General features: G+C 48.4%; 1 protein-coding gene across 5 annotated transcripts in view; it reads left to right on the top strand.

Annotated features, from left to right (window-relative positions):
* Positions 1 to 13,728, top strand: part of TMEM241 (transmembrane protein 241) — a 110,062-nt gene extending 96,334 nt beyond the window's left edge. Inside the window, exons 14-16 of one of the 5 annotated variants that reach the window (XR_009534539.1) lie at positions 257 to 321; positions 10,628 to 11,026; positions 11,893 to 13,728. Coding sequence is in view for 4 of the 5 variants with exons in the window: in XM_060119197.1 (XP_059975180.1) it covers positions 257 to 321; positions 515 to 591; positions 10,628 to 10,788 (303 nt within the window). In the remaining variant the exon portion in view is untranslated. Of the gene's footprint in view, positions 1 to 256; positions 322 to 514; positions 592 to 1,624; positions 1,846 to 4,334; positions 6,385 to 10,627 lie in introns of those variants that run through there. The other 4 variants (XM_060119197.1, XM_060119192.1, XM_060119195.1 and 1 more) reach the window with 4 other exon arrangements.
* Positions 13,729 to 21,519: the final 7,791 nt, after the last annotated feature.

Genomic DNA, 21,519 nt, shown 5'->3' with positions numbered 1-21,519 from the left:
GGAAGTTAAATGTTTCTTTGAAGATTCTCACCTCAATATAGACTAGAACTTAGCATTTTCCGCTAAATACAGGGGTATTTGGGAAAGCTATTTAGGGGGACTAGGAAGTGTTTGGGGGAAAAAGTCATGAAGTGGGAAGGCATGGCTGATGTCTGGGATCTGAACGAGCACAAACTAAGCTTGTGAAGAATGGCTTTGGAGAAGGTTGTCGAGGTCCTGCTGCTCTGATGACCTTTTGTTGAAATGATTTCTGCAGGTGATCACGGCTGGTTTATCGATATTGCTGTTTGATATGATCCTGACCAGGGCCACCGTGGGATGGTAAGTCTTTTGCATAGAGAGAGGAGAAGAAAATTAGTTGTTTGTGTTTCCTTGGGATACTAATATTTGCTCTCAAATGTTGAAGAAAGGGTGTGTGTTTGGGTATGTATTTTATTGACATATAAATATACATTCAGAAGAGTGCAACTATCATGAATATTTTCACAAACTGAATATACCACACCTGCTACAGCCAGCATCCAGAGCAGGAACCAGAGCCTCAACGGTATACCTTTCAGCCACTCATCCACACAAGAGTAACCACTATAGGTGAACCACTAATTATGTGTGCATATAACTATAACTATGTTTGTGTTTTTGCCTTTGACCCTTCAATTCATTTTCTCCTAGTCAAGTTCCAGATCATCCTTGTTTAGAACGCACCCATACATTTGCTTAAAGACAGCACTGCCTCTCCCTCCCGTATTTGAGCAGAGACCTGAAGGAAGTGGGGGAACGAACCCTGGGGACCCTGGGGGGAAACAGCAAGTGCAAAGGCCCTGAGTGTGCTTGGTCTGCTCAAGGAGCAGTGTGGCCGGAACAGGTTGATGGGGGAGAGTAGTAGGAGATGAGACTGGTTGGTGGCTGACCACGTGGGGTCTTAAAGGCCATTGTAAGAGTGAGGGGGGAAGCGATCAGAGGATTCTGAGCAGAGGAGCCACTCGCTCCCAGGTTAAAACACATTCCTCAGTCTGCTGTGTGGAAGGTGGGCTGTAGGGTGCTACCTCTGAACTCTCTACACAGACTGCCGATCGGACAGCTGACGGAGTTAAGACTCTGATCCACTCCAGCTTGCTAGTATTCAAACCAGCTGATGTGATCATTACCAAGGGTTGTGGTTGTCAGCTTCAGGGAAGATGAGGTGAGGTGGGGAGTGATGGTGAGTTTAAACTGTTAAGACTGCTGATGCTCCTCTCATTAGTGGGCGTGCTTTATTTTGGGGGTATATACTTATGTATTGTAAATCTACATAGTAACGGGTGCTATTTGTGAGACGTTTAAGACAATGCAGAAATGCATCGAGTAAAAAGTAAAGGCCTGGGCTTCCCTGGTGGCGCAGTGGTTGAGAGTCCGCCTGCCGATGCAGGGGACACGGGTTCGTGCCCCGGTCCGGGAAGATCCCACATGCTGCGGAGCGGCTGGGCCCGTGAGCCATGGCCGCTGAGCCTGCGCGTCCGGAGCCTGTGCTCCGCAACGGGAGAGGCCACAACAGTGAGAGGGCTGCGTACCGCAAAAAAAAAAAAAAAAAAAAAAAAAAAGTAAAGTCCTGTCATCCTCTGCTTCCACTGTCTCCACTTGCCAGAAGTCACACCAGTTTGATTCAACAGTGAGAACAATGCACCGTTTGGTCAGGATGTCCACGCTGAGGGAGGTGGGCTCTATCATCTGCCAAGTGAAACCACACCGACGGGTGCCTGTCAAGCAAGACGAGCCTCTCAGTCACCCGGGAATGGGTCAGTCCTTGCCAAGTCTTCGCCCAGCCTGCCGGCTGCTGTCCGGATGACCCACAGCTTTCCTCCCCTATGACCACGGCTGCCTGCTGTCTGGCCTGAATCACTAATGCAGCACATTATGGAGAATAAGTCATATTTGTTGTTGCTACTTACTGGTCTCTTAACCTCTGTTTTAAAAAGGAAAACAAGCCTAGGGCCACTTGAAGATAATGCTTATTTCCATTCCAGTTTGGATGCATGGTTTGGCAATCCCCCCTCACCCCCGCCCCAAGAATGGCACTCCAAAACTGAATTGCAGACAAGTCTTGGAATAGGTTTTTCCATTTCTTTACCAGCATGATGGAAGGAAAAAGCATATTGTTGCTTAGCTTTGCTCAAATAAGCCGTAGTTCTAGAAAATCCATATTTTTTCTCATTCTGGGGCTGAGAGTAATCCTAAGGGTTGGTTCCTCCCACCCCCTCCCTCCACTTTTTTGCATTCATGTGCACATTGGACCTGCAGAATTGTCACCTGTTTGCTCAAAAGCCACAGTGCTGGTTGGTGGGGCCGGTACTCGTGCTCGGTGTGTCTAGGGCAGCCTCCCCTCTCCCAGGACGTCTTGCAAATAATCCCCTGTCTTGTGCCGTCATAGCCACACACACAAAAATGGTGTCATTTTTAAACATCAATATGAGGTTCCTGCAAGATAAATGTGAGGGTCAGGACCAGGCTTTGGGAATACCATGATGAGGAAGTCCAAGAGGTGACTTTGCATCTCATGTGGCTTTGGGCTGGAAGGGGTTGGTTCAATAAACAGATATTTCCTGGGGGTGCCAGGAACAGCTCTCGGATAAAAGTGTAAAGTCACGGCCCCTGGGATGTCTGTTATTGCTCATCTCCCTGCCTGAGGGCAGGTCTGTACCTAAACCATCCAGACTGACAGAAATGAATCTTTTTGCTCATGGCATTCGGTGAAAGTGAAAGTGATTTTCAACTCCTCTCAGGAGCCCCTAATGGGGCATTTCCTGCCCCAAGAAGAAAAACGGAAGGAAAAGAAAAATTAGGAAATACTCCCACACCCTCCTCTTCTTCCTCCTCCTCCTAGTCTCACCTCTTCCTTTGAATAATAATAACCATTTATTGAGCAACTACTATATTTCAGACATTTTTATATTAATATTATCTCATTAACTTTCACAACAACCCTCCAAGTTAGCCCCGTTTTAAAGATGAAGGAGCTGAGGTTCAGAGACATTTAACTGATTGTCCCAAGATTTTAGAGCTACTAAGTGATTGGACCAGGATTCAAACCCAGGTCTGTGTGTGTCCAACATCCCATAAACTCCACATACCTCCCTAGAAATGACGTGGGAAACGCCAAGGACTTAGCAGTAGCGTAGATAGTGTCTAGGCAGAAGCAGGTCATGGGGAGGTGGAAGAGACATTGGCCTAAATGTTTCTCTTCCCACCAGTCTGATCATTTATAAAGAATATCTAGATGATATGGCAGGAGTACAGAAGGAGCGTTACCCAGGACAAAACGGCTCTATTTCTTGTTCAGGGGCTGACACGGTGAACTAAGAATGTCCAGTGGAACATTTTTAGGAAAAGGATTTCATTGCCTTAGATTTCTTTTTAAAATTTATTTATTTTATTTTTATTTTTTATTTTTTGGCTGCGTTGGGTCTTCGTTGCTGCGCGGGCTTTCTCTAGTTGCGGCGAGCGGGGGCTACTCTGTTGCGGTGCACGGGCTTCTCACTGTGGTGGCTTCTCTTGTTGTGGAGCATGGGCTCCAGGCTCATTGGCTCTAGAGAGCAGGCTCAGTAGCTGTGGTGCACGGGCTTAGTTGCTCTGCAGCTTGTGGGATCTTCCCGGACCAGGGCTCGAACCCGTGCCCCTGCATTGGCAGGCGGACTCTTAACCACCGCGCCACCAGGGGAGTCCTGCCTTAGATTTTTAATACTAGAGACCATAATTCTATTAATCAACTAACAATATTTATTGAGTGACTGCTGTATGCAAAGCATGTGGAACATAAGACATCATCCAGCCCTCAAAGAGTTTTCGGGAGAAGAAGTCGTAAAGATAATTTCTGCAGTAAGATAGTAACTGTTTGAATGCACAATGAATGTGAAGACTGGAGGAGAGATAGAGGGTGGGGTCAGCAGGAGGGCCTTGGAACTGGCTTGAAACTGGACCTGATGCAGAAGGGAGAGGCTTAGTCAGACTGGGGGTGGAAGAGTATTTGGTCCCTACGGCCCTGGGAGGACAGGGAAGGATGGAGGGGAAGAGGTGCCAACGGTGAGACTTCGCGATTTGGAACCAGAGCTGGTGCTGGGGGGCAGGGAGCTGATCCTACACTCCCTCCTCCTTACTCTGCACCTGTCCTTCTGGGAAGGCAGGACACAAACGGGCAGGTTGACGTCCAAAAACCTAACTGCCAAGATATCCTGGTGCATCCTCGCGACTCTTCCCCCAGTTTCTGTATCTTACCCTTCATAGTGATCGTCTCAACTCTTGACAGTAATTTTCCTTCTTACAAATAAGCCTCATTGATTGTATGTTGTATACAATTTCAGAATGAATTAAAAAACAGCAGAAAAACAAAAAACACCCAGGTGTTGAACTGAGCGTGAGAAATAAGCCTGAGATACTCTCCAGTGGGGAGGCCGCGCTTAGTCTGAAGGTTCCAGCAGCCGTCTGTGCGAGGCCATATCTCCAGGCTGTTCCACATCCTGTGGACTTCGTGGTATGCCCTGAACAAGACGGAAAGAAGGGCTGTGTGTACCCAAATCAAGGAAACAGCACGTGTGATTATTGCAAAAGGAACCTTGACTTTGGAATTTCCTGATTTTTGAGAACTCTCGAATTTAAGGATCGTGTGTTTTCAGCCTCAAAGAATTTTCCAACCACAAAGTGAACCACCAGAAGAGGAATGTCAGACTGTGTTTCAGATTTCCTGTCTTTTGCACAGAGCTGATCTGCATTGTCCATAGACTGGGTGTGTTCAAGCTGTGACTGGGTGACCAGCTCGCGGATCCTGGGCAGGGATCCGAGGCCAGTCTCTGTCCTGTGGGAGCTTAGACTGATCGGAAGTCAGAAGGCAGGGCTGCAGGCCTGTTTTGTTTGGACCTACTGTGTTTGCCTGTATAGTCATTGTTTCTTCTTTTTTGATTTTCAAGTTTCAAATTACTCAGCATTTAGAAATCAGGTGATTTCCCTGTAAAAGTCCAGATCTCCAGATTCTTTTGAAAATACGGAACAGCTGTTAAGTTGGGCCTGCACGTCCACACAGCAGCAGTCGCTGGAGTGGGTCGAGGCTGCCCGCTCAGTGGACACGGGCTCCGTGAGTGAGCGTAGCTGCCACCGCTGCAGTCTGGCTGAGGGCGGGGACCCTGGATCAGCCGATATCCTCGCCTGCATTTGCTTGTATGTTCACTCATTCTGTAAGAAGTGCTTGCTGGGCTCTGACACAGTCCAAGACCCCAGAGAGGTCACCCTCTAGGAGACGAGGGCCCAGGTAATTAACTGTCCACCTTCGTGAGTGGGCAACAGCTTAGAGGCACAAAATAGCTCATTGTCTAAAGTAGGGTTTTTCACCCGCAGCACTGTTGACGTTTCGGGCCAGATAATTCTTTGTTGTGAGGGGCTGTCCTGCGTCCTGTAGGATTTTTAGCAGCAAACCTGAGCCTCACCTCACTAGATGCCAGTAGCACCCCCTCAACTGTAACAATGCAAAACGTCTCAGGACATTGCTAAAGGTCCCCTTAGGGGCAGAATCGCCCCGGTTGGGAATCACGGATCTGAAGTTGTGAGGTGGTTAGTGGAGACATGCCATTTGAAATTTCAGCAAGATCTTAAGGAACTTGCTTATCTCCTAATTAGAGATTTGGATCAGCTCCAGGGTCAGGTCCTGGGCAGCGCTTCCTGCCTGCTCTGTGTTCCACGATCAGCATGTACCACAAGGCATGACACGTGTGCACTCCTTGCCCACCTGCTGGCTGAAGCTCCTCCAGGAAAGGAGCCACGTTTCGCTCACCTTTGCATCTCTCCTTCCGGCACCGTTTGCTGAATCAACAGGCACTAGGCTTCTCAATCCTGTACCCAAGACAAATGATAAGCCTAAGCCCCCAACATTGGTCAACTTTTAAAGCCTTGAATTAGAAGCAGCTGCTCTTGGGGACTTCCCTGGTGGTGCAGTGGTTAAGAAGCCACCTGTCAATGCAGGGGACACGGGTTTGAGCCCTGGTCCAGGAGGATCCCCCATGCCGTGGAGCAGCTAAGCCCCTGCACCACAACTACTGAGCCTACGTGCCACAACTACCGAAGCCCACGTGCCTAGAGCCCGTGCTCTGCAACAAGAGAGGCCACCGCAATGAGAAGCCCACGCACTGCAACGAAGAGCAGCTCCCGCTTGCCGCGAGTAAAGAAAGCCCGTGTGCAGCAACGAAGACCCAACATAGCCAAAAATAAATAAATGAATAGGGCTTCCCTGGTGGCGCAGTGGTTGAGAGTCTGCCTGCCGATGCAGGGGACACGGGTTCGTGCCCCAGTCCGGGCAGATCCCATATGACGCGGAGCAGCTGGGCCCGTGAGCCATGGCCACTGAGCTTGTGCGTCCAGAGCCTGTGCTCCGCAACGGGAGAGGCCACAACAGTGAGAGGCCCGTGTACTACAAGAAAAAAAAAAAAAAAAAAAAAAAAAAAAAAAGAATAAATAAATAAATATATATATAAAAAAAGCAACTGCTCTTATCCAGCTAATTACCTTGTTTTTAACTATAAAAGCCCAGTATTTTAATATCTATTGCAAGCCCATTAACTTAAATTTCCAGATTAATATGTATTCATTTTTTAATGAACAACATTTTACGGTGCAGATCGATAATGAATTCCCTCTATTCCAAAATTTCGGCGAAGGGGATTCAACACGTACAAAAGAAAAAAATTCTGAACTGTGAGTGCTGTTCCTGTCGAGTAGAATTAGTTGTGTGTGCCTCCTCTTTGCATCCTCTTTAGACAAAGAGAGTCACTCTTCTCTGTGGAATAGTTTAGGTACCAGGAGAGAAAGGAATAACCAAAACACAGCCTGTTTGTTTGTAGGATTTCGTGATCAGCTCCTCCCCTTTGCCCATCATTCACGGGGCCTGCCATTGATCCTGGGCTACAAACATGAGGATCGCTTCTACTCGATCCCAGTCCCAACCTCATTAACACCAAGAGTCTTTAGAAAATGGTCTTATATCCTCTCTGAGTAGAGATGTCTGTGCCTTTCATTTTAGGGAATGCTTGGAGACTGCCCAAGTCTCTTTGTAGGAAGAGTGAATTTGGGGGTGAAGAAAGAACTTTCACACACCCCAAAGTGCATCTAGGATCACAGTGTCTGAGGTTTTTCAGTTTTTCATCTGAATTAAAAATTTGAAACCTCTTCTTTAAAATTCTGAGAAAGGCCTTCATAACTATGCTCATTACTTTTCGACACAGTGTAGTTTATCAGACTGTGAACTGTCACTCAGCAAGTCCCCAAGGGAGTGGTGAGTTAGTTTGGGTGAGGAAAAGAGAAAAAAACAAAAATAGTTTGGAATCCAGATGGGAAAAGGGGGAGCAGTTATAAGAATTCCATCACTCACTGAGTAAATATTTATTGGGTGTTGTGTTAAGTGCTAGGCCTACAGCTGGGGAAAGGATACAGTCTCTGTCCTCTGTCTGGAGGGTTCCATAGGAATTCATTGAATCACCACAGTAATTAATGTATAATTGAGATGGGACCTTTGGCGCCCGATGGGAGAAAAGAGAAGGAGTAGAGAGACGCTGAAAATAACCCCCTGGAAGAGAAGCGAGTGATGACTATTTCTGGCTGCCTCTGCTCTGCAATCTGATGTTTATGCCTTGTTACATGAAGTTTGTTCATTTCAGGAATGATGGGGATTATAAGATTTGCAAACAGTCCAGTAAAGCTCTGACTTAACCAGCTGTAATGCGATTAAGATTCCTGCCCCCCTCCTTGTGTCAGCATCTCCCGCTGTTTAGAAGACAGCATCAAAGCTCACCTCCCTGGGTCTCTTAACAGTAAACGGAACCAGGTTTGTTTTCATGTCAGCGTTCCCTAAGCTGCTAGGTGTTTCATTAACTCGCTAAGCCAAGGGGATGAAATGCAAGTTTATTATGCTGCAGCATTGTTCTAAGGCTGCAGGTGTGAGGGTGGCAAAGAGCCCATCGATACCCTGTTCTCCCTGGTGATTAAGGAAGATTAGTGGAAATGACTGTGACCCGCCCCCCATTACATTTGCAGAAATAAAACTCTTCCAAAGCCAAAGTTCTGTACAGATCTTGCATCAGGTCACGGTGACTCTGCGCTTTCCCAGGGGTTTAAGAAGCTGGTCTGTGCGTTCTTTAAGGGATGTTGAAGGAAACAGCAGATTGGCTAAGAAGGAAAAGCCAGATCTTTAGAGGTGAGCCTGTGTACAAAACGAACGGCTTCCCCTTCCCAGGCCCCTCTTCATCCAAAGTGAAGAGGCAATAGAACCCACCAGCATCTGGGTCTGTCCCTGAACTAGACCAGGGACAAGCACAAATGGGTCATGTTTCACAATACGGTCTTTTGGAACTTGGACCCTAGTTTCTCCCAGGAACAATCCTATAAATGATGAATATAGATATAGGAAAGTCCTCAGAAATTTATTCGGTTCGTAATATAGACACAAACTTCAGCTACGTTATTATGAGCTTAGTATGCATTAAAGAGAATTCATCAACTTATTGTCACTATTATAATACTTCTGTAGGAAAGAGGAAAGTACATTCCAACTTGGAGCTTAAGCTGTCAGGCAGACATCTCCCTCGGGCCCCTCTCCTCGCTTTCCCCCTTGTTAGCGGGCTCGGGGGTCATCCTCCCAGCCCACTCCCCAGTGACTGGCTACTTGACTAGCGCCTCTCTGCCCTCACCCAGAGAGAGAGGCCTGACATCACCAGGGAGCGGACATGGCGGGGGTTTAGGGGATTTTCCCACTCTGTAGGGTTGGCAGATGGGTGATGGGGGCGTAGATTTGTTCTCTGTTGCTCTAGAAAGCAGAACTTAGACTCACAGTTGAGGTTGTAAGAAGCAGCTGTCAGGTCAGTATGAGACAGGACTTCCTCCAGGAGGGAAGAACCTGTGCCCAGGACCTGCCACAAGATGCCCGTAGATGCCCATAGATGGTTGCCTGAATCCCATGGCTAGAGCTGGCTTTGCAGAGCAAGATGCATCCTTCACAAGGAGTTTTCTAGCAGAGTTGGGGAAGCCAGACAGTGGTGAGGGCTGCTGAGAAAGGGATCCGTACTCTGGGAGAGCAGTCCAGAAAAGAATAATTTCATTGCTTGCCCATTGTCGGCCACACATGGGGGTCAGCTGCTTCAAGTACATCCTTCTAAGCCTCACAGAGATGATTAGATGTGATTGTCTCCTGTGGTGCAGCTGAGGAAACAGCCGAATAACACTTGCAGGATTACGAATAACACTTGCAGGATTACGTAGCTAAAAACACCTGAGCACAGTTTGAACTCAGCTTATTGTTTTTCTATTCTCACACTTATTCAGTTCACTGCTATACTGGAAATGGTCCATGGTACAAGTTACCTTTATGTCAAAGTCACCCACGTAGGTGACATTTTTCACTGGAAACAGGATATGCACAGCCTAAGTGTGTTTCATACATTTGGTGCCGTAGGTATATGTTACGAATATGGAGATGCAATAGCCCAAATGTGAGAGTGTGGTGTGTGGGTGTATAGGAGGAGTGGGTGTATAGGAGGAGTGGGATACTGGGCGGGTAAATGGGAGAAAAAAGGAAGAAGAAGGTGGGATTGTGGGGTTGTTGGCACCTCTGGACAAGAGCATTTCATCCTCAGGGACCCCCATCAAAATCCTTTACTCATGGCCCAGCCCAGGCCTTAGAAGTGCTTTTGGGGAAGAATGACAGGGGATTCAGACAGACACCAGGTTGTCTGCTGAGAAGTTTAAAATAGGAAATGTGCAGACCTTTCATTGTATTACATTTTAGGCATGTTGAAATATCCAGCTCTTCTCTTTCTCACACTCTTCCATTCTCCTGCTATTTTTTCATTTTCAAATCACTGACCATATATATCTTTCTGCTCTGGTGGGAAATTCATGATTCCCCATTTGTATTTTCTTCATTATTCTTTTTTTTAAAATATTTATTTATTTATTTAGGTTGCGCTGGGTCTTCGTTGCCACAGTTGGGCTCCTTAGTTGTGGCATGTGAACTCTTAGTTGCGGCATGCGTGTGGGATCTAGTTCCCCGATCAGGGATTGAACACAGGCCCCTGCATTGGGAGCACGGAGTCTTAACCACTGCGCCACTAGGGAGGTCCCCTCCCCGTTTGTATTTTGTTTTTAAGTGTTCTGTTAGTCTAAATGAAATAAAAGGATTCAGAGATTGTCAGCTTAATAATGATAAGATTATGGATATCTGCATGATTTTATATTCATCAACCCTCTATGGCAAAAAGTACCAGGTGGCTCTGTGGGAAGCCCTCCTCCAACATTTCTGCCAGAGAGTATTAACGAAGGGCAGTCACTGTCACCTGGTCAGGATGGTTGGGACACATCACCTTCTTACCTAAGGGGAGGTATCACAGCCCACCTTGCAGCCCACTCCCCTCCCCCCGCACAGCTGAGGCTTACCCTGGACGACTGGGCAGTCCCTGGGCCTGACCTCAAAGCGGGGCAGTGCGGGCAGGGGACAAGATGCTCAGCTGCGGGATGAGGGGGCATCCCTTGCCCTGTGGTATGTGGGCACCAGGCAACTCCGTGCGTCCACAGCCCCCAGGCTCCGGGGAGGGGAAAGATGACCTCTTGCTGTTTCTTGCAGCCTCCTGCTCAGCGGCCTTGGAGAGGCCTTGCTGGTTTTCTCAGAGCGGAAGGGCTCCTAAACACAGGGAAAGTGGACTCCCAGGCTGCAGGTGGAGAACACCGCCCTGGGCTTTGGAGCTCCCTGTCCCGGCGATAGAAAGAAGAAAGCAAGAACGATGAGACGCTGCTGCTCGCCGTGTCGAGAACTTTTTCTGGGGTTTCTGGGCCGCTGCAGAGAGTGGACTGTGTCGAGAGGCTCCCCCAAGTCCTGCTGACTGTGCTGTGAGCCCAGCTGTGCAGAAACAGATGCAGGATTTCACCGGCATGGGGATGGCTCCGCCCACCTTGATTGCCACGCAAGCCTCCTTACTAAACACCCTTCCCAGATAAGCGTTCACTGCCTGCTAGTGGGCCCAAGGTATTGCGTTGCCTTTTTGGTTTTGTTTCGTGATTTTACATCCTTGGAGACTCCGACACCCTTTCCTTGCTGTCAGGCTGGCTTGCCTAGAACTCATACTCCCCCACCTAGGGGCGCAGAGAGAATTCCTCGAGCGGGGCTAACACTCGGGGCGGGGGTGGAGGAGGTAAATGGGGGTTCTGGGCCAAGTAAGACACCAGCAAGGACACTACTTCTCCAGAGTGCGTGCTGAAGCCTTTTTATGGTTGTGTGTTGTGTTGAATTCCATACACCCTTTTTTGCCTACCATTAGGTTAACTTGGTACTAATGATTACCAGAGGGAATAGGATTAATAAGCACTGGTGGAGGAAACACCAAACAAACATAGTTATGTAGGGGCTTCCCAGGTGGGGCAGTGGTTGAGAGTCCGCCTGCCGATGCAGGGGACACGGGTTCGTGCCCCGGTCTGTGAAGATCCCACGTGTTGCGGAGAGGCTGGGCCCATGAGCCATGGCCGCTGAGCCTGCGCGTCCGGAGCCTGTGCTCCGCAACGGGAGAGGCCACAACAGTGCAGAGGCCCACGTACCGCAAAAACAAACAACAAAAACATAGATGTGTAAACGCACACACAGTTATATTCATAATCCATTTAATTCCCTGATATCTCAGAGGAGGTTTCAGATCATTGAACACTGAAATATATTTTTCAGGCCAGATTAAAAATAGGATGAAAACTCTAAACCTTGCCTTTATGGGAGTCAAAAGAAATGAATTTGCATGAAATGGTCATTTGATTCTGAACCCCAATGAAGGTTTAAGAAAATAATGTCTAGCTCCAAATATTCCTGCTCATAATAGGTTTTCTGAATGCATTATACTCTGCCAGGTGTCAGTTTTCGTCATTTTGAGACAGAAGGTAATGAAGTCCAGGGAGTCCTGTCCAGGAAGGATCCAGGCCCTGCAGGGTTGGACACCCTGTTAGTGATGAAGGACCACCTCCAGCATCTGGGAAACAAGCCTTGTCCATTCTTGGCCTTGTGAAGACTAAGGTCAGCTCAGTCAGGCCATTCTTCCTGCAGTTTTTTCTCCAAGTTGTTGAAAAAAGAAACAGAAGATGAAACAAATAGGAATGGATTAGTATATTTGGACCTTGAGTACCTTAAATTCATTTCCTTGTCTTTTCTTGGTCTCTGCTTGTCATTTAAGGTAAACATGTTCAGTGACCTTTATACATATATAGTTTCACTTTGCTTTTTGTTCCTAACCTGAAATGTCAAACCTTCTACCAAGGATCAAATAGAAAATCTGGGTTTACAATTTTCTTTGTTCTTTTGCTCCCACAAAACCGTGTCCGTACACTTGAGGCCAGTTCTCTCTTTGCAGAAAGTGGTATCTGTCCAAATGTCATCTTATGTCTGTCTTTCCAAGTCTCATTTGAGCAAATGGAGATTCCTAAGGCTAGAAAGAGCCATGTACAGTTAACAAACCCTGTCCCCTGTTCCAGCAGGACTGACCTCAAAAACTTCTGCAGCAGATCGAGAAAGACAAATACCGTACGACATCACTTATATGTGGAATCTAAAAAATAATACAAATGAATGTATTTGCAAAACAGAAACAGATATAGAAAACAAACTAGTGGTTACCAAAAAGGAGAGGGAAGGGAAGAGGCAAATTAGGGGTATGGGATTAAGAGATACAAACTACTGGGCTTCCCTGGTGGCGCAGTGGTTGAGAGTCCACCTGCTGATGCAGGGGACACGGGTTCGTGCCCCAGTCCGGGAGGATCCCACATGCCGCGGAGCGGCTGGGCCTGTGAGCCATGGCCGCTGAGCCTGTGCGTCCGGAGCCTGTGCTCCGCAACGGGAGAGGCCACAACAGTGAGAGGCCCACGTACCGCAAAAAAGAGATACAAACTACTATATATAGAAAAGATGAGCAACAAGGATATACTGTACAGCACAGGGAATTACAGCCGTTATCTTGTAGTAACTTTTAATGGAGTATAGTCTATAAAAATATTGAATCACTATGTTGTACACCTGAAAGTTAATACAATATTGTAAATCAACTATACTTCAATAAAAGAAATAAATGCACCTCAAAAAACCAAAAAACAAAATTTCTGCTGCAGAGTTTTAGACCTTTTTTTTTTCTTTTTAAAGAATCTCTAACAAGGATTTTTTTTGGTTTTTGTTTGTGTGATTTTTTTAACTTCATTCCAGAGTCCCATTGTTTTTAAAATCTCAGGTCTTTTCTTACTTTGACGCTAGCAAGGGGCAAAGGATAAGATGTTTCTTCAATATACCATCCTGTTTCCTTCAGCTTGCATTTCTTCTTGGGATTTTTTCTTCAAGCTTTTACCACCATCTTTTATGCCCAAGTTCACGTGCTCAGCTCTGAACTCAGGGTGAGCCTAGAGGGCTGTAAATCAAGGGACTGGCCTAGATTACTGCTCTCATTCTCTGTGGCTCTCTGGGCCCCTGGCCCCCCTGGTGGGGAATCCTCAGGTTACCCCAGCACTCCCTTTTACCCGAAATGATCCATTTGGTGATGTCCTATCTGGGTCATGCCCTTGCTGGCCCCATGTCAAAGCCAGGGTGTTTTGTCTTTTTATTTGTCCAAATAACGAATACGCTTTCTGTCAGGAGAAGCAAAGTTCTGTGTGATTGTGTATTATTACTAATCTGCTATGGATATAAGGAAAAATAAACCATATATTTTCTCGGTAATTGGCCTTTCTCTCCTCTTCAGCCTTGACAGGAGAGTATTGCAGAAAAGGTTGTTATCCTTGGGGAGTGAGTTCTTGCATCTTAAACACAGGCCCAGACTTCTCCCAGCATCCAGGCCACTTAGCTCTGCAGAGGGAGGTCCACCCAACTCCTCCCTCTAGCCCTGCCCTGTCCCGTAGGGTAACCACCAGCCATGTGTGGCCGTTGAGTACTGAGAGGGTGCCCCACCCCTACTTACCTCAATGGTATATACACCCCTTGCAGTTCCGGTCTCTTTCTCTTGAATCCGGTCTGGCTCTGCCTTGCTTGCTACCAGTAGGAGGTGATAGAAGCAATGATCCCAGACTTCCAAGGCCAGGTTGAAAGCCTTGCAGCGCCTGCCTTGATCTTCTGGAACAGCCTTTGGGAGTCCCGAGCTGCCTTGTAGAAGTCTGACTCCCCTGAGGCTGCTGTGCTGGAGAGACCAGGTACAGGAGCCCTGTAGACAGTTGCTGCTGCACCCAGCCTTCTCGCCACCCCACCAGGCCACCAGACATGTGAGGGGAGCTACCCTGGACCTTCTAGGACCAGCCCATCTGCCAGCTGAGTGCCATCAAGTGATCTCAGTCAATGCCACGTGGTGCAGAAGCATCAGAGCCTGCATGAGTGCCTGACCACAAAATCATGAGATACGGCAAAATTGTTTGAAGCCACTAAGTTTTGGGAAAACTTGTTATACGATAGAGAGCCTCGAATTCCCTTCGTCTCAGGTGGATCCAATCTGAGCACTCTGAGACCCTCCCCTGAATAGACTTGTTCCAGGAGAACCAGTCTGCTCCAGCTGCCTTCCACCCTGGAGCTGCCTGGAGAAGGGGACCCCGCTGAGTGTCCAGGGCTTTCCCAGAACCCCGTTACAGGGCAGGATCTGTGCCTTTGGGTCAAAGAACCTCATTCACTCATTCATTCATTCAGAAAATACCGAGAACCCACTGTGTGCCAGGCTCTGTTTTGGGCTTGTGGATATATCCATGAATAAGATGAGTCCCCCTGAAGCTTACTTTCTAGGGGAGGAGACAGACAATAAACAAGTAAATAATGGAATTTCAGAGAGAGTTTAGTGCTTTTAATAAAATAAAGCCCAGATGGAGACACAGACTCTTCTGAAAATCTGATGAAAAGTAAGGAATTTCTCTTGTGAAATGTGCAGTCACACACACACACACACAATTAAGCATGTAGTTGGGGGATTTATTCTCCCTGAAGTCCATCTATTGGGCCTCTGTTGGATTCCAGGTTAAGAACAACTGAGTGAGAACCTCTTTGGGGGACATGGGGTGAAGTCAAGGGGTGCCCACAGTGGAATGTGCTGCCGCCCCCCACTGGTCTGAGTGGAGGCCAGGTCACTGGGTCTTGTGCAGACAATGGCGGCCACAGAAGGCTCAGCCCTGTCTCGGGGGCACTCTCAGGCTGGTGTGGTGGAGATGCGCAGACTTGAACATGGATCTCATGGTCCATTTCAAGGGCATGACGCACCTGGTAGGAACCTGGAGAGATGCCGGGAGGGAGAAGTCCCAGCTGCGAAGCCCATCACCGAGAATTACTGTGGGCCGTGCAGAGTGTTGCCCAAAGGGCTTCACTCCTGAGACGTCTCAGCTAATCCTCACAAGGAGCCTTTGGCGGAGGAATTGCCATTGGCCTCGTTTTGCAGAGGAGAAGGCAGACACGGAGAAGGTAAGTCACATCCCTGAGGCCCTCAGCTCGGTGGAGGGTGCGTGAGGATTTGAGGGACGTTTGTGACCTCCCAGCCCTGCCTGTCAGCTCCCACGGTGTCTGCCCTCCCCACGCAAGTGACAGGGGACCCGAGTGAGCAGAGCCGGAGCTGGGGGCTCCAGCCACGCTCAGGCAGTAACCGCCGGTGAGGCACGGCCCAAGAGGCCAGGAGGTGGGTTGGGTCAGGCAAGGGGTGTTTTGAATGCCTGGCTGGGAAAGTATGTTCGTGAGCACCCGTGATGCTCTAGATGGGGTGCAGGTGCCTCCCCCATGCTGTGTCACCTCGTCTTCACAACCCTGGACTTACAGAGGACGCCTCCGAGAGCCTGACCGGACAGGAAACCTCGCCACGCTCACCACTCCTGAGCTAAGATTCCAAGATGGCTTTCACGACCTTTCTGCCCTGGCCCGTGCTGTGTTATGCGTTGTCTGTGGGCACTGCCCGCGTCACCCCCACCACGGACCACTGGGTTCTGAACAAACCAGACGAGCCAAGTCCCCCACCGGTGGCCCTCGTACAAGGTCCAGGGCAGTGCTGTCCCCCGTGGGCGTCGGCCACTCGGACCCCACACTGGCCGTCTGCCTGGCAGCTCCCGGGTCCTCTGACCTGGGCAGTAAACCCCTGGGAAGGCTGAGCCCATCCTGGAGCTCACACGGGGCTCCCTCTCTGTTCTGGAGACGTTTCGGAGACTCAGACATCCTGTGCTCCTCGTGGAACGGGGGATCCTTTGCTCCTCTGTGAGCTGATTTTCGGTGGCCTGGCCAGCAGAGACTTGCCCTGTGCAAAAGCAAACCTTGGCACACAGACCTTCCTCCAGTTCCATCCAGGCCCAACCGGGGAGGGGTCTGAAGGAACCGCGCCCCGCTCCACCCCCCAGCTCCCCTCCCTTGGCCGCTGAGGGTGGAATCCCATTTAAACAACCGCCTGAGCCAAAAGGAACATTTGAGTCATTTATTTCCTTCTCGCTGTGTGAAGAGGCCCACGGGCCGGCGAACACAAGGCCTCTGTGCCTGTTTGTCTTCACACCCATCACTCTGAGCCTCCGGGAGAGCAGTGGAGCCCTTGGAAACGTGGGGATTTAATCCAGGCACCATTCCCTGGCCGGTGGATTTGCAGGACGCATTAAGAGTAGCTGTTTAGCGAAAAGGGCTCTAAGTGGGAGATATACCCCTAGGTTCTGTCCAGGCTCTCTCACCGCCACGGCAAGTGATAGCAATCATTCCTTCATTTATCTCCTCTTCCCTTCATTCATCACACACCTACTCTCCCGCAGATCTGGCCGCTGCTGGAGGGGAGGCCCGGCTCTTCACACAGGGGAGGCTGTGGGCAGGGTCTGCTTCGCACGGAGAAAGCTGCAAGTTGTCCCTTGTCCTGGCGGAGCAGCTCTGGCGACCCTCTATGTGACTGTCGAGTACAGAAAATACACCCTCCCTATTCTCAGGGAGGCCCTGAGTCGACAAGAAGACCTGCAGACTGATATTTTTTAAAAAATAACAGCTTTATTAAGATATAATTTACATACCCTAAAATGTACCATTTTGTTTAAGGTGTTGGGTTTCTTTTTTTTTTTTTTTTTAAGTCTTTATTGAATTTGTTACAATATTGCTTCTAGTTTACGTTTTGGTTTTTGGGTGTGAGGCATGTGGGATCTTAGCTCCTCCACCCGGGATCCAACCTGCAGCCCCTGCATTGGAAGGCAAAGTCTTAACCACTGGACTGCCAGGGAAGTCCCTAAAATGCACCCGTTTAAAGTGTACAGTTCGGTGGCTTTTAGTATATTCACAGAATTCTGCAACCATCGCCACTATCTAATTTGAGAACATTTCCGTCACCCCCAAAAGAAACCTTGTACCCGCTGTCACTCATTCCCCCACCACCACTCCCACTGACCCAGGCAATCCATTTTCTATCTCTACACACGTGCCTGTTCTGGAGATTTCCTATGAACAGGGATCATGCAGTATGTGGCCTTTTGTGTTGGACTCAGGTTTTTGAGCAGTTCATGTCCTTCTACCAAAGGCTGCCTTCCCCAGCAGCCATGCCCCTGCCTGGGGGTGGGATGAGGGGTGAGGTGGGATCCTGAACATGGAGCATGGAAAAACTGGGGGTGGGAAGAAGGGACCCCCAGCACCTGGAGGTGCGTGAGGGAACTCCAGAGAGCGGCAGTGGGTGGGGGTGGGCCATACTCTTCCAGGGCCTGGTGGCCACGGTTAAGGTTTATTTTTTAGTCAACGCCCTTTATGATCCTCAGGGCTTCAGTAAAGTCTGTTACACAGGACAGCCTGGTGTTGGCTGTCCTCTGGGGAATAAAGGGCCTGGGTCCCCCGTTGGTGGTGAAGCTGGACAGGGGAGAGGAGGCCCGGCCACCAGTATCCAGCTGCTGGTACCACTTTAAAAAGCTCCCAGATCTGTCCTTGTCTCTCCAGGGGTCTTGAAGGTACAATGGAGTCAAACCCATCATTCTATTTGTGTGTGTGTGTGAGTCGACTACTCATCACACGTTCTCTAAGTAAAACACTCTCTCCCGGGAGAAAGGAGAGAACAGATGTGGTGGGTTTGCAGGTTCGCCCTCGACAGAACAGACTCACGCCCACAGGTGACAGAGGACGTGGACCAGGAGGGCAACCAAGGGCACTGCCGTGAGAATTTTGAAACCATAGAAAACAATCAGAAAAAATGTATATCAACAGCATGTGTAAAATAAGCTACAGTTCAAAGTTAAGCTGAATAACCAAACCATGAACATTACCTCCAACTAATATTTGCTATTATTTAGAACATTGCACATATTTTCAATAACTTAAAAGTGAATGTATATTCTTCATATCTCCTAATCCCCCCAAGAAGTACAAGTTTCTTTTCAGTAGATTTAAATAATACATCCAAATATTTACTCATAGTAGGAGATTCTGGCATTAACTATAGCTGAGTTTAACAGAAATATAGAAAATCATGAAGATACATGAAGCATTTAAAAATGATCACTTGGGGCTTCCCTGGTGGCGCAGTGGTTGAGAGTCCACCTGCCGGTGCAGGGGACGCGGGTTTGTGCCCCGGTCTGGGAGAATCCCACGTGCCGCGGAGCGGCTGGGCCCGTGAGCCATGGCCGCTGAGCCTGTGCGTCCGGAGCCTGTGCTCCGCAACGGGAGAGGCCACAACAGTGAGAGGCCCACGTACCGCAAAAAAAAAAAAAAAAAAAAAAAAAAAAAAATCACTTGTAGCAATTCCTTAGAAGTCCTAGGGGAGAAAGGCAGTTCTCTACTTCCTAACAGCACCTAAGGTTTATGCTGCATAATGTAATTCAGCAGAACAGCATTCTGACCAATGATAAGCAACTTACAGAAAATTCTTTCGCCTCTTCAATGTTTCGTTTTAAAGCTACTATTTTGACTGTCTCCAGCCCCAGCCCCAGCCTTGGCCTCACAGTGGAGGCAGTTCGTAACCTCACCTCTGCGCATGGGGAACAGATTCTATGACGGAGTGTCCGTGGCTGCCCCCTCGGCTGCCCACCACCCACCCCTCCCAGCCATGTCCGTTTGTCTGTCCTGCAGGCTACGGCTCAGCTTGGCCCCAGCTGCCCCAGGAGTTCTGGGGCTCTGAGCCTGTCTCCAGGACCCAGACGAGCTCAGGATCCAGATGGCTAATTGCTAACCCCTTATACATTTCCTCTTCCTTAGTGTATTTGTTTGCTAGGGTTCTGGTAACAAAGTACCACAGACTGAATGGCTTAAACAGCAGAAATGTCTTGTCTCACAGTTCTGGAGGCTGGAAGTCCAAGATCAAGGTGTCAGTGGAGTTGGTTCCTTCTGACGGCTGAGAGGTGTGGCTCTGTTCCTGGCCTCTCTCCCTCTATCTCTTCCCATGGTCTCCTCTCTATGCAAATTCCCCATTTTTATAAGGACATATTGGATGAGGACCCACCCTAATGACCTGATTTTAACTTGATTACCACTGCAAAGACCTTATCTCCACATAAGGTCACTGAGGTACTGGGGGTGAGGACTCCAACATATCTTTATGGGGTGGAGGACACAATTCAACCCATAACACTTAGTAATAGAAATTAGATTTATTTGAGTGACTGTGTATAAAGCTAACAGATACATTCCCAGCCTCTCTTGTAACCATGCAGCTGATTTGAGTAGGTTCCAACCAAGGAGATGTAAGCAGAAGTTGGTGGGTGAGACTTTGGGGACAGTTGCTTAAAAGAGCTCAGATTGGTAAATCTTCTGCCTTCCTTCTGCTTCTTGCCTGGGTTGAGGACATGATAGCTAGAGTTCTAGCATCTATCTTGGGCCTTGAGACAACCTTGAACTTGGAAGTTGTGGCCTTAGGATAGTGGAACAGAAGCTAGAAGGAGCCTGGGTCTCTGATGAGATAAAGGGGCCACCATGCCACCTGAGGGCTGCCCACCTCCAACCATTTTAAGTGAGGGAAAATAAAAAATTCTCCTTTGTTATTTCTAGTCTCTGTTACTAGCCCCCGATGGCAACCCTAATGGAAAAAGCCTCCAAGGAGCCAGGATGGTGCCGTGGGGAAGACATGTACTAATAATTTGGCACGAGACAGACTTGACTGGGTCTGGACCCTCCTCTGGACCCTTTATACACACAGTTGTCTCACAGCATAGAAATGACCTCTCTGCTTGTCTGCCCTCCCCCTACATTGTGAGCTCCTTAAAGGCAGGGTCCATGTCTGTTTGTCTTTGTTTTCCTGGTGCCTTGCACAGAGCTGCACATAAAAGTGGTCACTGAGTGTTGATCTGAACAGATTTCAAATCCTCTACACTTACCAGCTCTGTGGTCTTGGACTCTGAGTCTTAATTTCATTAATGATAAAAAAAGGAGGTTATAATACCAGGGCTATATTAAAGATGAAACATGAATAAATGTATAGCATTTAGCATTTGTTGAATGTCCAAGGAACGGTAGTCCTTATTAGTAGTAAGAGCACATTTTCTACAAAATCCTAGTTCTAGGCCCAGTGTGATGCTCCATTTACTTCTGATGACCAGACTTTTGCTTTGTCCTAAGAGCAAGTCTCTGACATACGCACATTGTATTCATCGGGTTCCCGTCTTATTCTCTTTGACTTCTTTTGGTCTTGAGAACCTTATTGGTACACAAGTCCCTGGGTTGCCTGGGTTCCAATTCTGGCATCTCCTAGTCTGTCCATTTGAGTGCAGGTAAGCCTTCCATGCTCAGCTTGGTGATCATCTAAGCCAGGACACAGGGAGCATGGGGGGCTTTACATTCTATCTGATGGTCCTGGTCATAGAAGAGGGCCTTCCCATGAAGAGAGCAGCAGAGATGGCCCCAATGTTCCACCCTTCCCAGTGCCCAGGCCATTTGCAATGTGATGGAGCCATTTCCCCACTGCTTGGGTCTGAGCTAGCCTTGTGACTCGCTCTGGCTGATAAATGCAGTGAAAATGACACTGCCAATTTTGGGTTAAGGCCTTGAGAAGTCTCAGACACTTCCACTTGTGTTCTTAGACTTCTCTGAGCCCTCTTCTTGACCAGTTCAGCAAGAATCCTGCCAAGCCAGTTTAGCAAGAATACCCCCTTCCTCCACTTGGTACCTAACCAAGTTCCTCTTGGTATTTTTCCATCCACTGACTCTCTCACCCTGCCCATTGGCTATAAATCCACACCGCCCCCCCCCAGCTGCTTCTGTTGTGTTCAGAGTTGCATTCAATTTTTATCTCCTATTCCAATCGTCTTGACCCCTATTGCAGTAGTCTTGAATGAAGTTTTCCTTGCCTGTTTAACTCTACCTGATACACGTTTTCTTTGACTGCTTCCATCATGAGAACAAGCCCAGACTAGCCTACTGGAGGATGAGAGACCACGTGGAACAGAACTAAGTCCTCCCAGCTGAGGCCGTCCTAGACCAGATGCCCTCAGCTGACTGCGGTCACATAAACAAGCCAGGTCAAGATTGGATGAACTAGGCTCAGGCCAGCCGACCCCAAGGCTCATGAGAAATAATAAATATTTGTTAGTTTACACCACTATGATTTGGGGTGATTT

The sequence above is a fragment of the Mesoplodon densirostris genome, chromosome 15 (genome assembly GCF_025265405.1).
Source record: "Mesoplodon densirostris isolate mMesDen1 chromosome 15, mMesDen1 primary haplotype, whole genome shotgun sequence".
NCBI classification, from domain to species: domain Eukaryota; kingdom Metazoa; phylum Chordata; class Mammalia; order Artiodactyla; family Ziphiidae; genus Mesoplodon; species Mesoplodon densirostris.
The sequence above is the reverse complement of the archived record's forward strand: the minus strand, read 5'-3'. Positions and strand labels throughout refer to the sequence as shown.